We start from the raw sequence: 11,958 nt of genomic DNA, 5'->3' as shown, positions 1-11,958 counted from the left end.
TTTCCCTTAGACAAGAATGAGCGAAGTCACTGGCATACTTGGGCCATACACTCATATGTTTATATGTGTATTTCATTGCCCAGTTGAGACACGAAACCTTTTAAAAGATGAGGATACACACTTAAAGTGTTGGACAGATGCAGCATTTAACTATATCATTCCTAACCTCATTCCGATAGAAGCAATTTATCAATATCTTGTGGATTCAAAAAACAGCACGCAAAAGAAACTGTTACATGCAAAAATTCCTTGTTCCAACGTGAAACTCTAGGTCCATATCTCTTAAAAACTGCACATCTGTTTAATTTGGCTAACAAAATGTACACGGAAGAAAGATGTCGTTAATCCTCCTAATGCAAGTCCGAGTCAAAGGCACTTCCACAGAGCACTAACTCCTTAAACTTCTCCAAGACGTTTTTTGTTCGTGTTCTTGCTGTGTACGATCGATTTCTGCGTAGAACCAATAAAAGCCTCCTCTAAAAGTGAGCCATGTCACTCTACCCCCAGTAGTGAGCCTATGTGTCACCCAAATGTATACAGAGAGGGGTAATATACAAGAAACGTAGGCAAAGGTCTTTGCATTCTTTTGGGTTAAATACAGAAAGCCAAGAGAGTTATGACAGATAAGATATTTCAGAAGTGATTATAGCAAAAACTGGCTGAAGTCAGGTGTCTCAGGGAGAAAAGCTGCTGACTTCCATCGTCTATCTATTTACCATTTTACAAAGTTTGGGTGTCCGTTTTAGTTTCTTCCAACTTATTTAGGTGGCTTGAATTGGCTCAGATGGTAGAAGGTGAGAAGAACCATTTCTTCCCACCCAAAGAAAAGGGAGAACTGCTGCACAAATGTGTCCTCGTGAAAAATTTTAGGTAAAATAGGATGGTTGATGGTACTAGAGAGCTCTTCTGTTTAGGAGCATGGAGGAGCGGTAATTAAAAACAGGTCCTGAGTTTACACTGAGAGAAGATCAGTAGTAAACGCCTGACACTGGCAAGTGAGGCTGCACAGGCTCGGGAGACAAGGAACACTTCCCTAGAATCCCAGACTGTTCTTCTCTAACATTGTTCTGAAGTGTCAACCTTTCGCAATGTAACTCAAAGCCTGGAGATTTTTTTTTTAATATCTGAAAACTGGTCTTTCTTTTCCCGCCCAAATATACAGAATATCCATTTCCCTTTGTCTCCACATTCTGCATTCTAAAGAAATTTTTATATTTTTAAATCAAATTTGATAGTCTCTAGATGACTGACTTGGAATGGGGGAGATGACAAAAACATATTAAAAACCAATTTTAGCCTTTACGGATTCATGACCCTTAAAGTCGAAGCTTCCCCTCAGCTGACAACTAAGGCCACCTCATTCGAAATAAAAAGACAATATCAGAGCTTTCATTTCTCAAATTTCCACAGAACAAGTCAATACCTTATTTACTCTATAATCCTATATCCCCAAATAACCAGAATTGGGTCTCCTTCTCAATGAACTGGGGGCTTCCTGCCCATGTTATAGGAGTACAGGACTTACTTGGGTGGTAACAACCCACAAGCCATCAATCTTAAATAAGAAAACGCTGTTTGGTCTTTAACATCCATACAGACATGTATTGAGTGGTTTTTAAGCAGAGGCAGGAAACAGCATCACTGTCACACTGCACGAGGATGAGGCTGAAGATGACACCTGCCTTTCTAAGACCAAGGCAGAGGCAAGGTTTTGGAAAGCAACTAACTGCAGTACACACTTCACAGCTGTATTCTTAAGAGCCGGTACTAGTTGGCATACTGAGCAACATTTTCAGAGAACATCTTTACATTATTTTACATTGTGATAACTTCATCACCCAAAAAACAAAACAATTGGAAAAAAAAAAAAAAAAGGAACAGGCCAGAGAAAGCATTTCTGATTGTTGAATGCCTAGTTGACCATCGCTTTGCTTGAGGTGTGTCTATGGCCCATGAGATTGCTCAGTCTCAGCTTCCTTCACTTCACACTGCAATTTACAAGAAGCAGAGACTACAGGGATACACGGCTCTACATGGCTCTCACAATTAGTTTAGGGGAATCAGTGGGCGTTCCTCTCGTTTCTTCCAGATGTTAGTCTTGCTATCTCTTTTGGCCAGCGGCGGTGGCCGGCCTCTTTTTTTAGTGGGAGATGTGTTGGCTTCAAAATCTTCCATGGTGCTTTTCCTTCCCGGAGACTCTTCCCTCGGGTGCTCGATAATGACCCCGCCCCCTGCTTCTAGGATGTGCCTCAGTGCAGGATCCTCGGGGGAGCAGACGGTGGTCCCACTCTCGCTGCTGCTCAGGTCTAAGTCTTCCAGGTAAAGGATCTTGGGCTGATGCATGCTCTTGATGAACGTTTTCTCCCTCTCCAGCTTCCTGCTTGACTGATGCTCGTTCATATCCACCCCAGAGTCTAGACTCGTATCATTGCTCTGGGTTCTCTTGCCTTTTTTCAAGTCTATAAAGGAGTGTCTCACTTGGGCCACAGGCTTTCCATCAAGAGACACAAACCAAGCCCTGGGATGTGGAGAGGGCTTGCCTTTGGACAGCTCTAGGAGGGTCTGCTCTGAAATTCCTTGAAGTTCCGACGAAAAGGGGGTCATCACCACAGCTTCATTGAGAGTTCCAGGGACAGACACAGACTCCAGCAAACTGTTGGAATATCTGCTCCAATCTGAGGTCTGGGATGGTAAGCTCTGCTGACCTTCCAGTACAATATCTTCTTCTCTGGCATCTGGGGCCTGGCTGTGAGAATGCATTGGCATTTTGGGCAACGTTTGTGTAAAGTTCTCTCTGTTCACTGGTTCCATCAGTTGGCCGTAGACTAACTGTCCCTTTCTCGGTAAAGTGGCAGACTTAGCGGCATGTAACTGCTCTGGCATGGAGAAGAGGTCCGACGTCTGAAGGATGGCAATGGGCTGGCTGTAGATATGCATGAGCTGCTCGGGAAGGTGGGAGCGCCCATAGACCTCTTCGGTCCCTGTAAGATATCTCTTTTCTTCTTGAGCATCCCCTAGCGTCGGAGAGAGATTGTTGTTAATACGCTTCGGCTGTTTGTTCCCTATACTGGGCTCCAAAGACTGTGTTGGGTTTCTTGAATAACTACTGTGATTGACTGACAGAAAGGAAACATCTTCATTGTAGATTTTAAAGTTGTCCCGAGTTTTCACCATGGAAATTCTTTCTTCTGCCTCTGTCTTTGTGGTTTCCTTTTTCTGGGGACTATAGGAGGAAGTTTTGGCATTAAACAACTGTGGTTTATCTTCAGCTTTTAATGCAACTTTGACTGAACTGATATGATTTATGTGTGTGGTGGATGTTGTCTGATCTCTCTTGAGGATCTCAAGCTTAGTGATATTTCTTTCTCTTTTCTGTGGAGTTGCACATTTCCCCCTAGAATAGAAAAAAAAAAGGCAAAAGATACTTAAAGTTACAATCTATAAGTTTCATCAAAGTATACTAAAATATACAGACATATCTGATGGTGTTATTAGAATGCATCTGTTTTGCTTTTCAATCTACATATATATACTGAAGTCTAAGCAATTTATTTCTTTGAAACTTTTAAATTTTTTTTCATGTGTATATATGTGCATGTCTGAGCCCTAGAGTTGGAGTTACAGGCAGATATGAGTCCTGGGCACTTTGGGTCCTTTGGAAGAGCAAGTGGGTTTTTTGGTTTTGTTTTTGTTTTTTTTGTTTTTTTATGCTGTTGTTGAAAATAGATTCTTGTCTCATACAGTACATTCCACCAGTTTCTCCTCCCTCCACTCCTTCCATCTCCCCTCGAGCCCACCTTCCCCAAACAGATCCACTCCCCCTATGCTTCCTCTTAAGAAAATAGCAAGCCTCCAAGAGACAATAACCAAATATGACAAAACAAGATACATTAAGACAATGCAAAGCCCTCATATAGAAGCCAAACAAGACAAACCAATAGGAGGAAAAGAGTCCCAAGAACAGGCACCAGAGTCAGGGACACACCCATTTCCACTATTAGAAGTCCCACAAACCCACCAAGGTAACAGCCATAACATACACACAGAGGACCTGGTGCGACCCAGGCAGGCCCTGTGCTTGCAGCTCCAGTAAGAGCAAGGATTTTTAACCACTTAGGCATCACTCCAGGTCCTGAGCAATTATTTCTAGGAACGAACTCTATAATGAGCATAATGTACTGGAAAGACACTATTATTTGACAGTTCTTCATTTGCACATCCGGATCAGTGCTGTTCTTACCTGCAATAACAAAGCAGCACAGCAAAAAACCCAATGATGATGACGATCGTTCCCCCTAAGATGGCGGTAAGGAACACAGTGTGGTAGGCAGTGATGTCTGGGAAATCGTCATTTATAACGAAATCTGCATGAGTCAATGGAAACACAGAAAAATGGGACATATTATTTTGGGCGAGACTTTCAGTTTTGTTTTACCCTGGATGAGACAGACTGCGTATGTGTGTTCACGTCTATTGGCTTGCTTCCTTCCTGTGGTGGATTTCTGTGAGTGAAGTACAACTTTCGTGCCCCATGGTATTCATCAAATGACCTGCTTTGGCCAGTGAATTCTGTGTAACTATGGAAAAAGCTTTTTCCAAAAGACTGCTTGCCTCCTGAAACTTAACCTTTTGCCTAATATTGCATCCTAGTCAATACCATGCATTCAGATCATTTAAAACTATGCCATCTGTTTTTCTAATATGTATTCAGCCTGTTTCTGTTTAACTTACCTTTAAGAAAACAATGTAACCAATCTCACTATGTCTTGGAATTCCCATATAATTTACTTTTACAAAATAAACTGAATGCATAGCTTTAATCTCAGATCATTTTCCCGTCTCACCTTTGTGACTCTTCCATGCCCCTGGCCCAGAATAATGTATATTTGTTGTGTTTTTCTGAAAGTAGTCAATATGTTGAAAGCAACCGTAAAGAAAATATTTGCCATAAATGTTCGAAGCTACATGTGGATATAGATTGATTGCATCTGTTTGCTATTTGGAGTGTTACTTGGGATCAGTAAATTCTTCCCTCATAAATGCTGGTAAAAAAAAAAAAATTAAGAGAAGAGATTCCTTATTCGTTTCCCATACCATTTTCTGTACTATCCAATAAATATAGAACGAAGCCCTTTGTTAGAATCAGAGAGAAGATACAGGGAAAGAACTAGAGAATCCAAAAATGGGGTCACTTTTGGTTTAAACTAGTCCAAAAGGGAGAGCCTTTTTCTTTCATTTGGCATCAAAGCATGTGATGTGGGTCACTTACCTTGCTAAGACACTCTGACATGTGACACCTGACGTCTGACATGTCCCATAATGCTTCAACCTGAGTCCTAAAATAGCTGTGCCAGGTCCAAGAGTAGAGCATTCAACCCCAAACACAAGGCACTTAAAAGCTAAATACATAATAGAGCCACTGAAATGGTTGACTGTAACTCAACAGCTTGCTCTTGTCCAACTGGTATCTGGCTGCTGAGACGGAAAGAAAACCTTAAAACATGTGGCCCCAGCTTCTGAGCCTTACCGTGAACCTCAGAGAAATTCTTTCAGGAGGTTACAAAATGGAAACCCAAGCTATGCAGGGGTATACAGCTACAGGATTCTTTTTGAATTAGAATAATGGCTAGGCAGATAGAACCAATGCAGCCTCCAGCATGTGAAAGGTTGTTTCTCTATTCACGAAGGTTTGGTGGGTTTTTGTCTGTTTGTTTATTGGTTGGTTTGGCTGGCTGGTTTGCTTGCTTGCTTGCTTTTTCCAGCTTTATGGAGGTAAGTTCTTATGATATACTCAGGCTGTTCTGGAACTGGCTATATAGACCAAGCTGGCTTTGAACTCACGGAGACATCCCTGCATTTGCCTTTCAAGTGCTAGGAATAAAGGGATCACTATACCCAGCTATATTCAGGAAGATGTGGTGGAATGAATACAGAATGTTTTTTGAAATTTTTAAGAAATTTACTGACTGTGATAAGTGTGGGGTTTCCAAAGGTTCAGGTTCTCCATGTTATTTGATACCATGCTAAATACTTTGTGCTAGAACAGCATGGATTTACTGAAGAATTCTTGGAGAATGGCCACCTGCTTCCAGGCACCTTCCGTTCAAACTGTCAGGTCAATGACCATTTTGTGTATCATCCATCTGCTCTTTCAAAACAATCTGGAGACACTATCACCCAACAGCCTTCCTCCTCATGTCCCCAACCCCAGACTCTTCCTCCTTAGAAAAATAAGACACCGTGTGAAGAAAGACCGCAAAGGACTAGGGTCAGTGGCAGCCACCTGGTGAAGACAGTTAAGTAGGCTCTGGAGCTGCAGAGCTGTGCTCCACCTTCACCAGGCTCTTCATTCTTCCCCAGGACCCTGTAAACTACACATACAGTCATCACCTTCTAGGGAATTACTCAACATGTCCCTATTTCCTATAGCCAGAGGCTCCGAGCAGGGAAGAATTTATTCATGAACACATAAAACTTAGAAAATACTTGAACAAACTTCAGTGGTCCATAGATTCATCAGACATGACAGTAAGAGACTTTTAAGTTCATGGAGCTTAATTCTTTGAAGGATGGACTATGCCAGGTTTCATTCACCTGGTACATGGCAATGCTTAGCCTAAGCTGGTAGCTGTTATCATCTTCAGCATGCTATGTGCATTATTCTTTAAAATGACTTGGTTTCATTTTTACAGTACCTAGAGTGGCTGGGGATGGGGCTGCTATCCAGTAGCCCAAGTGTGGTGCATCATAGGTCCAAATCAAATGACTGTTATGTTCCTTGACTGTTCCCCAGCCGTGATGCACCCAAACACCTAAAACATGTGGTAAGTGAAAAACAACAGTTAGTTATAGTTTTATTTTTTAGAGATAAGGTATACAACTAGGAGACTGCAGGTAGTCATGTAAAGAACACAGAACATTTCAGAAATCACAAATATCATGATATGAAACATCTATGATGATAATATTAAATATTACCTCCTACTGACACTATAATATATACGTAATAACATAATGTGAATTATTCACCAGGACCAAAGGACATAAAACCATTATAACAAAACTCAATTTATGGACCCTGAGATACCTCTTTAAGGATAAATTAGATAAAAATAATAAAGATAAACTAGACTAAAGTCAAATTAGAAGAAAAATCTAATTTAAAGCTCAGATGTAGAGTGCTTAAATCACAGAGTTTAATCGCCAGCAAGAGACATGTAACAAGAGAGAAATAAATCACAATTCCTTGACAGGTAGCAATTTGTCACTGGTCCTGAGACTGTGGCTAAACACTTACAGCCTATGTTTTTTGGCCTTATCACTTTAAGAACCATTGTTCTAATGCTACTGATTGTTTCTCCAGAATGATATCATTTCCATCCCAGAGCTGCATCTATGAATAAATCAGACTTCACATGCAGGTTTTCAACAAGATGCCCAAAATTAAACCTGTTCACTGCAGGTATGGTGCTGAAACTGGGAAGCAAGCCCTGACCTGTTCTTACTTCCAATGGAGAATGGAGTCCAGAGATCCAGGAGGAAAGGATTAGATGACCAATGTAGAACTCAGACCACAGCAGCACCTGAGACTAGGTGAGCCCTTCCATCCTATGTGGAATCCAGTGTCTTCCCACAAAATGTGCCTATCCAGCCCACACGAGAATACAAAACTTCACACTCAATTTTAAAAAGCTCAAACTATCTTTTCACTTTAAAGAAGGTTGTCTACTCCAGTGAAATTCCATCACCCATACTAAAATGAATTCAGTAAAACCTAAACCTTTGATAAAATGCTGTATATAAATAGCTAACACAACTACTTAAAAGATCTGTATATGTTGGTATTTTGGCTTATTTTCTACAAAATTTAAAGGGGGTATAATATTTCTATCCTTCATTCACACATTTGTACGTATTCATGGCTTACAGGAGAATTTCACAGAAATTCACAATGAATAATATAAAACAGCATTTCCATCACCTCGTACACACACAGCAATCACATTTATATGAGAGAGGTCTTTGGACTCCTCTCGTTATCCTGGAACATATCAGAAAGTATTACAGATAAGCTGCCCCACTATATGATGGACCACTAAAACTAATTCCTCCTCACTGTTGTAGCCCTTGGCCCCGTGGAAGGGTTACTGAAGCATTTATAATAGTTGATAGATGGAATCAACCAAGATGTCCACCGAGGGGTAAATAAAATGTATCTATATAAGATTAATTTAGTCAGTTACACAAAAGTAGATAAACACAATCATTTGCAGCGATATTGATCAGTTAATCTGAGAAATAAGGTAGAGAAATTTGAAATGATAGAATCACCCCATCTATTGTTAATTTAACATAGCACACATGCATCATATAAATCAATTTAATTTTTTAAACATTATTATTGTTATTATTATCATTATTATTATTATTATTATTATTATTATATTATTTGTGTGTGAGTGTGAGGGAGATGTGATGGATGGCATCATGTGTGTATTGCACAGCATAGGGCTCATGTGACGTCAAAGAACAACTTTGTAGATTCTTTCTTTCCATTCACGCATGCATTCTGTGAGACCAACTTGGGTTGGTAGGCTTATATAAACACCTTTCCCTACTTAGCCACCTCATTAGTGCTCAGTAAAAACAAATTCACTCAAAGGAACACTCAAGAAAGGCCTTTGCCAGGAAGAATGATCAGAAACCTGAATCAGAAAGCACATTCTTCTTCAATATGAAGATACCGAGTCCCACATCACTTAAACGACTTGTCCCATGTGACATGGCTGGGTTACCACTATGAACTGCACAGTTTCCACTAATCTGAAGAACACAGATGTGTGCAGCTTTTCTTTTGCAGTGGACATCTTACTCTCCACCCTTTCATTCTCAGTGGCAGCTCAACGCATATCTCCCATGGGATTCTGCCATGCTCTCTTCCCAGATAATACAGTGAGTTTGGGAATCCATACCACATCAACATGTGAGCTAATCCTATGTAAAAATGTGTGTATTCTTCTCTCATTGACTCTATTCTACAACACAGGACATTGAATGGTTGGAGCTGTGGCTACCACACAAAACATATCTGTCTTCACTAGCCTTCCATCTGATTAAGTGAACTGTTGGAAGCCACAGCACTAACACCCTTCTGTTGGGCATTCCAAGGTCCTATCTTAGAAAGAAGTTATCATAGAGGAAATGCTGAGAAAGGAGATAAAGTAAGTCCTGAAAACTGTCCAGGCTCTATAGCATGTTTTGCACAAGCCCATCTTACCGCATCTAGCATGCACTTCCTTCCTTCCTTCCTCCCTCCCTCCCTCCCTTCTTTCCTTCCTCTATCTCTCCCTCCCTACCTCCCTCCCTTCCTCCCTTCTTTCCTTCCTTCCTTCCTTCCTTCCTTCCTCTCTCCCTTCCTTCCTTCCTTCTTCCCTTCCTCTATCCCTCCCTCCCTCCCTTCCTTCCTTCCTTCTTTTCCTTCCTTCCTTCCTTCCTTCTTCCCTTCCTCGATCCCTCCCTCCCTCCCTCCCTTCCTTCCTTCCTTCCTTCTTTCCTTTCTTCCTTCCTTCCTCCCCTCCTCTGTTCCTCCCTCTCCCCTCTCCCTCCCTCCCTCCTTCTTTTCCTTCCTTCCTTCCTTCCTTCCTTCCTTTATTAGAAACTCAGACCATTACTTTCTTTATATTGGAACAAATGCAAAACTAAAAAGCTGCGCTGGAGAAAGGGCTTGCCAGTTGCCATCTAGGAAGCAAAATGCAATGAATAAAATCGGTACCTAAAGAGGGATCGCTGCTCCTTCCATCTCTTGTAAAATTGATGGCCATGATATTAGCATACATTTTTGATGGTCTTAACCAAGCTGTTCAGTAAGCTCATACTGCCTACTAAAATTTCCTGAGGAAATATATTTTTTAAATCTTAAATGATTTCTTCCACAAAACGTTAGAGAAGGACAAGATAATGTGGGTGAATAATGTTGAATTGTCTGTTTGTTTTTATATAATGTATACAATGGTTAATCTCAATTGTCAATTTGATAAGATCTAGAATCACCTTGGGTCACGAGCTGCCTCTTGCATGCCTGTGGAGAATGATCTTGAAATGGTTAATTGAGGAAGAAAGACATATATACCCATTGTGGTTGGCACCAGTCACTGGACTATGATCCTAAATGGTGTAAAAGGAGACAGCAAGCTGAGCACCAACCTTCATCACTCTCTGCTTCTCGACTATGGATGCAATGGGACCAGCTGCCTCAACCTCTCCCTTACTATAGCTTCTCCACCAAGATGAACTATAACCATTGTGGCTATAAGCCAAAATGAATCCTCTCTCCCTTAAGCTGTCAGGGTATTTTATTACAGTAGGGAAAAGCAACCAAGACAATGTGTTAGCATCATTTCCCCTCACAAACACATTTACTGGTTATGGCCCTTAACAAACTGTACAAATTGATAATGTTAGTGAAAATCTAGATTCATATCAAACTCTAAAATCAAATTAACCAAATACCCAGAAGAAAACTATCCTAATGATTTTCTCTTAGCTACCATACCTGCATTCATATTAAATGTCCAAGCAGGTATCCGATCTCCTATTTTTACATTACTTGTGTGTAGGAGAGGAAGAGAAACATGGATGGAGCCATCCACCTTTAATTCTTTTCCTCCAGAATATATTTTCACACATATTGCAGCATGAGGAGTCAACTCAACATTTTCCAAACCTAAAAAAGAATAAAATTTATTAATATTATTATACTGACTTTATATTCACATAATAAACTGTTATGTTTCTAAAAATTATTTTATTCTACTTCCTCCAAAATAGTTCATGAATAAGTATTGGCTAAAAGTGTAACATTGACAAATCAGTCTACGTTTCAGTTGATCTAGTTCTCTCAGTCATCTGATTTAAGAACACTGGAATCCAAGTGAATCCCCAGCCAGTAAGATAGCTCCATGGGTAAAGGTACGTGATGTACAAGCCTGATAATCTTAGTTTAGTCCCTGCAACTGGGGTGAAGCTGGACAGAGAACACTGACTCCCAAAACCTGTCTTCTGGCCTCCAAAAGACAGGCTGCCAACTGCACACGGCTTTTATATAAAGTCCAGGCCTTTGGTGCACGGATGATACTGCATGCTCAGGAAGTACATGTGACCAGCGGCACCAGGCTAGATGAAGTGGAGCAGTCCCCTGATAGGACTCCAAGTGTCTAAAGTGAGATTTTGACAGGAAAGCTCATTGTGATCCTGCCTAAGTCTCAGGAGCTTTGTTTTGAACACCTCCAGGACAACATGAGCTCACTGGTGGCAGCCAGTGTTGCAGTGTTCCCATAAATGCCTTTATTTTGTACATTCTCTTCCATCTAGAAAATTGTCAGATCTCTTAGCCTGACATCTTCAAGTAACAGGCTTTGGGATAATTTGAGCAGGAACTGACTGGGGAAGTAATCCCCAGAAATAACCTCTGATGAAGTAGAAGCATAATACACAAGGGAGGAAGCCAGTGAAGGAGAGTCAGTGAGATAACTTCAGTCCAAGCCTGCTAGTTAAATCAAGGAAATGGGAGTGTTATGTGTCAACTCTTGTATGCCTCCCATAAGGGCTCAGCCTGCTTCATAGACAAGGCAGTGCCCTCAAGCAGTGACTGATGTGTGCAGTAGGAAACTGGCTCCCTCAAGCTGGGACACGGATAACATCAGTTTTGTCTATAACTTACGATACATATTATTTATATGATATACTCTTGATACTCTCATTTCTAGATGTACCCAAATGAACCAAAAATTTGACACAACTAATATACTCTAAATTACAGATGTCTGAGGTAATTTTAACCAGTGGTGTTTTAGTTAGATTTACAAAGAATAATAGAAATGGTGTGACAAAGACCGGGCAGTGGTGGCACACACCTTTAATCCCAGCACTTGGGAGGCAGAGGCAGGTGGATTTCTGAGT

At 40.8% G+C, this 11,958-nt stretch overlaps 1 protein-coding gene across 1 annotated transcript in view; it reads right to left on the bottom strand.

Annotated features, from left to right (window-relative positions):
• Positions 1–507: 507 nt before the first annotated feature.
• Positions 508–11,958, bottom strand: part of Fam171b (family with sequence similarity 171 member B) — a 57,621-nt gene continuing 46,170 nt past the window's right edge. The window contains exons 5-8 of the mRNA XM_031370812.1: positions 10,553–10,723; positions 6,696–6,812; positions 4,241–4,364; positions 508–3,394 (exon numbers count right to left, since the gene is read on the bottom strand). Of these exons, the coding sequence (XP_031226672.1) occupies positions 2,047–3,394; positions 4,241–4,364; positions 6,696–6,812; positions 10,553–10,723 (1,760 nt within the window). The 3' untranslated portion in view covers positions 508–2,046. The remainder of the gene's footprint in view (positions 3,395–4,240; positions 4,365–6,695; positions 6,813–10,552; positions 10,724–11,958) is intronic.

The sequence above is a fragment of the Mastomys coucha genome, unplaced genomic scaffold, assembly GCF_008632895.1.
Source record: "Mastomys coucha isolate ucsf_1 unplaced genomic scaffold, UCSF_Mcou_1 pScaffold15, whole genome shotgun sequence".
NCBI lineage: Eukaryota > Metazoa > Chordata > Mammalia > Rodentia > Muridae > Mastomys > Mastomys coucha.
This window is presented reverse-complemented; position numbering and strand designations above follow the sequence as displayed.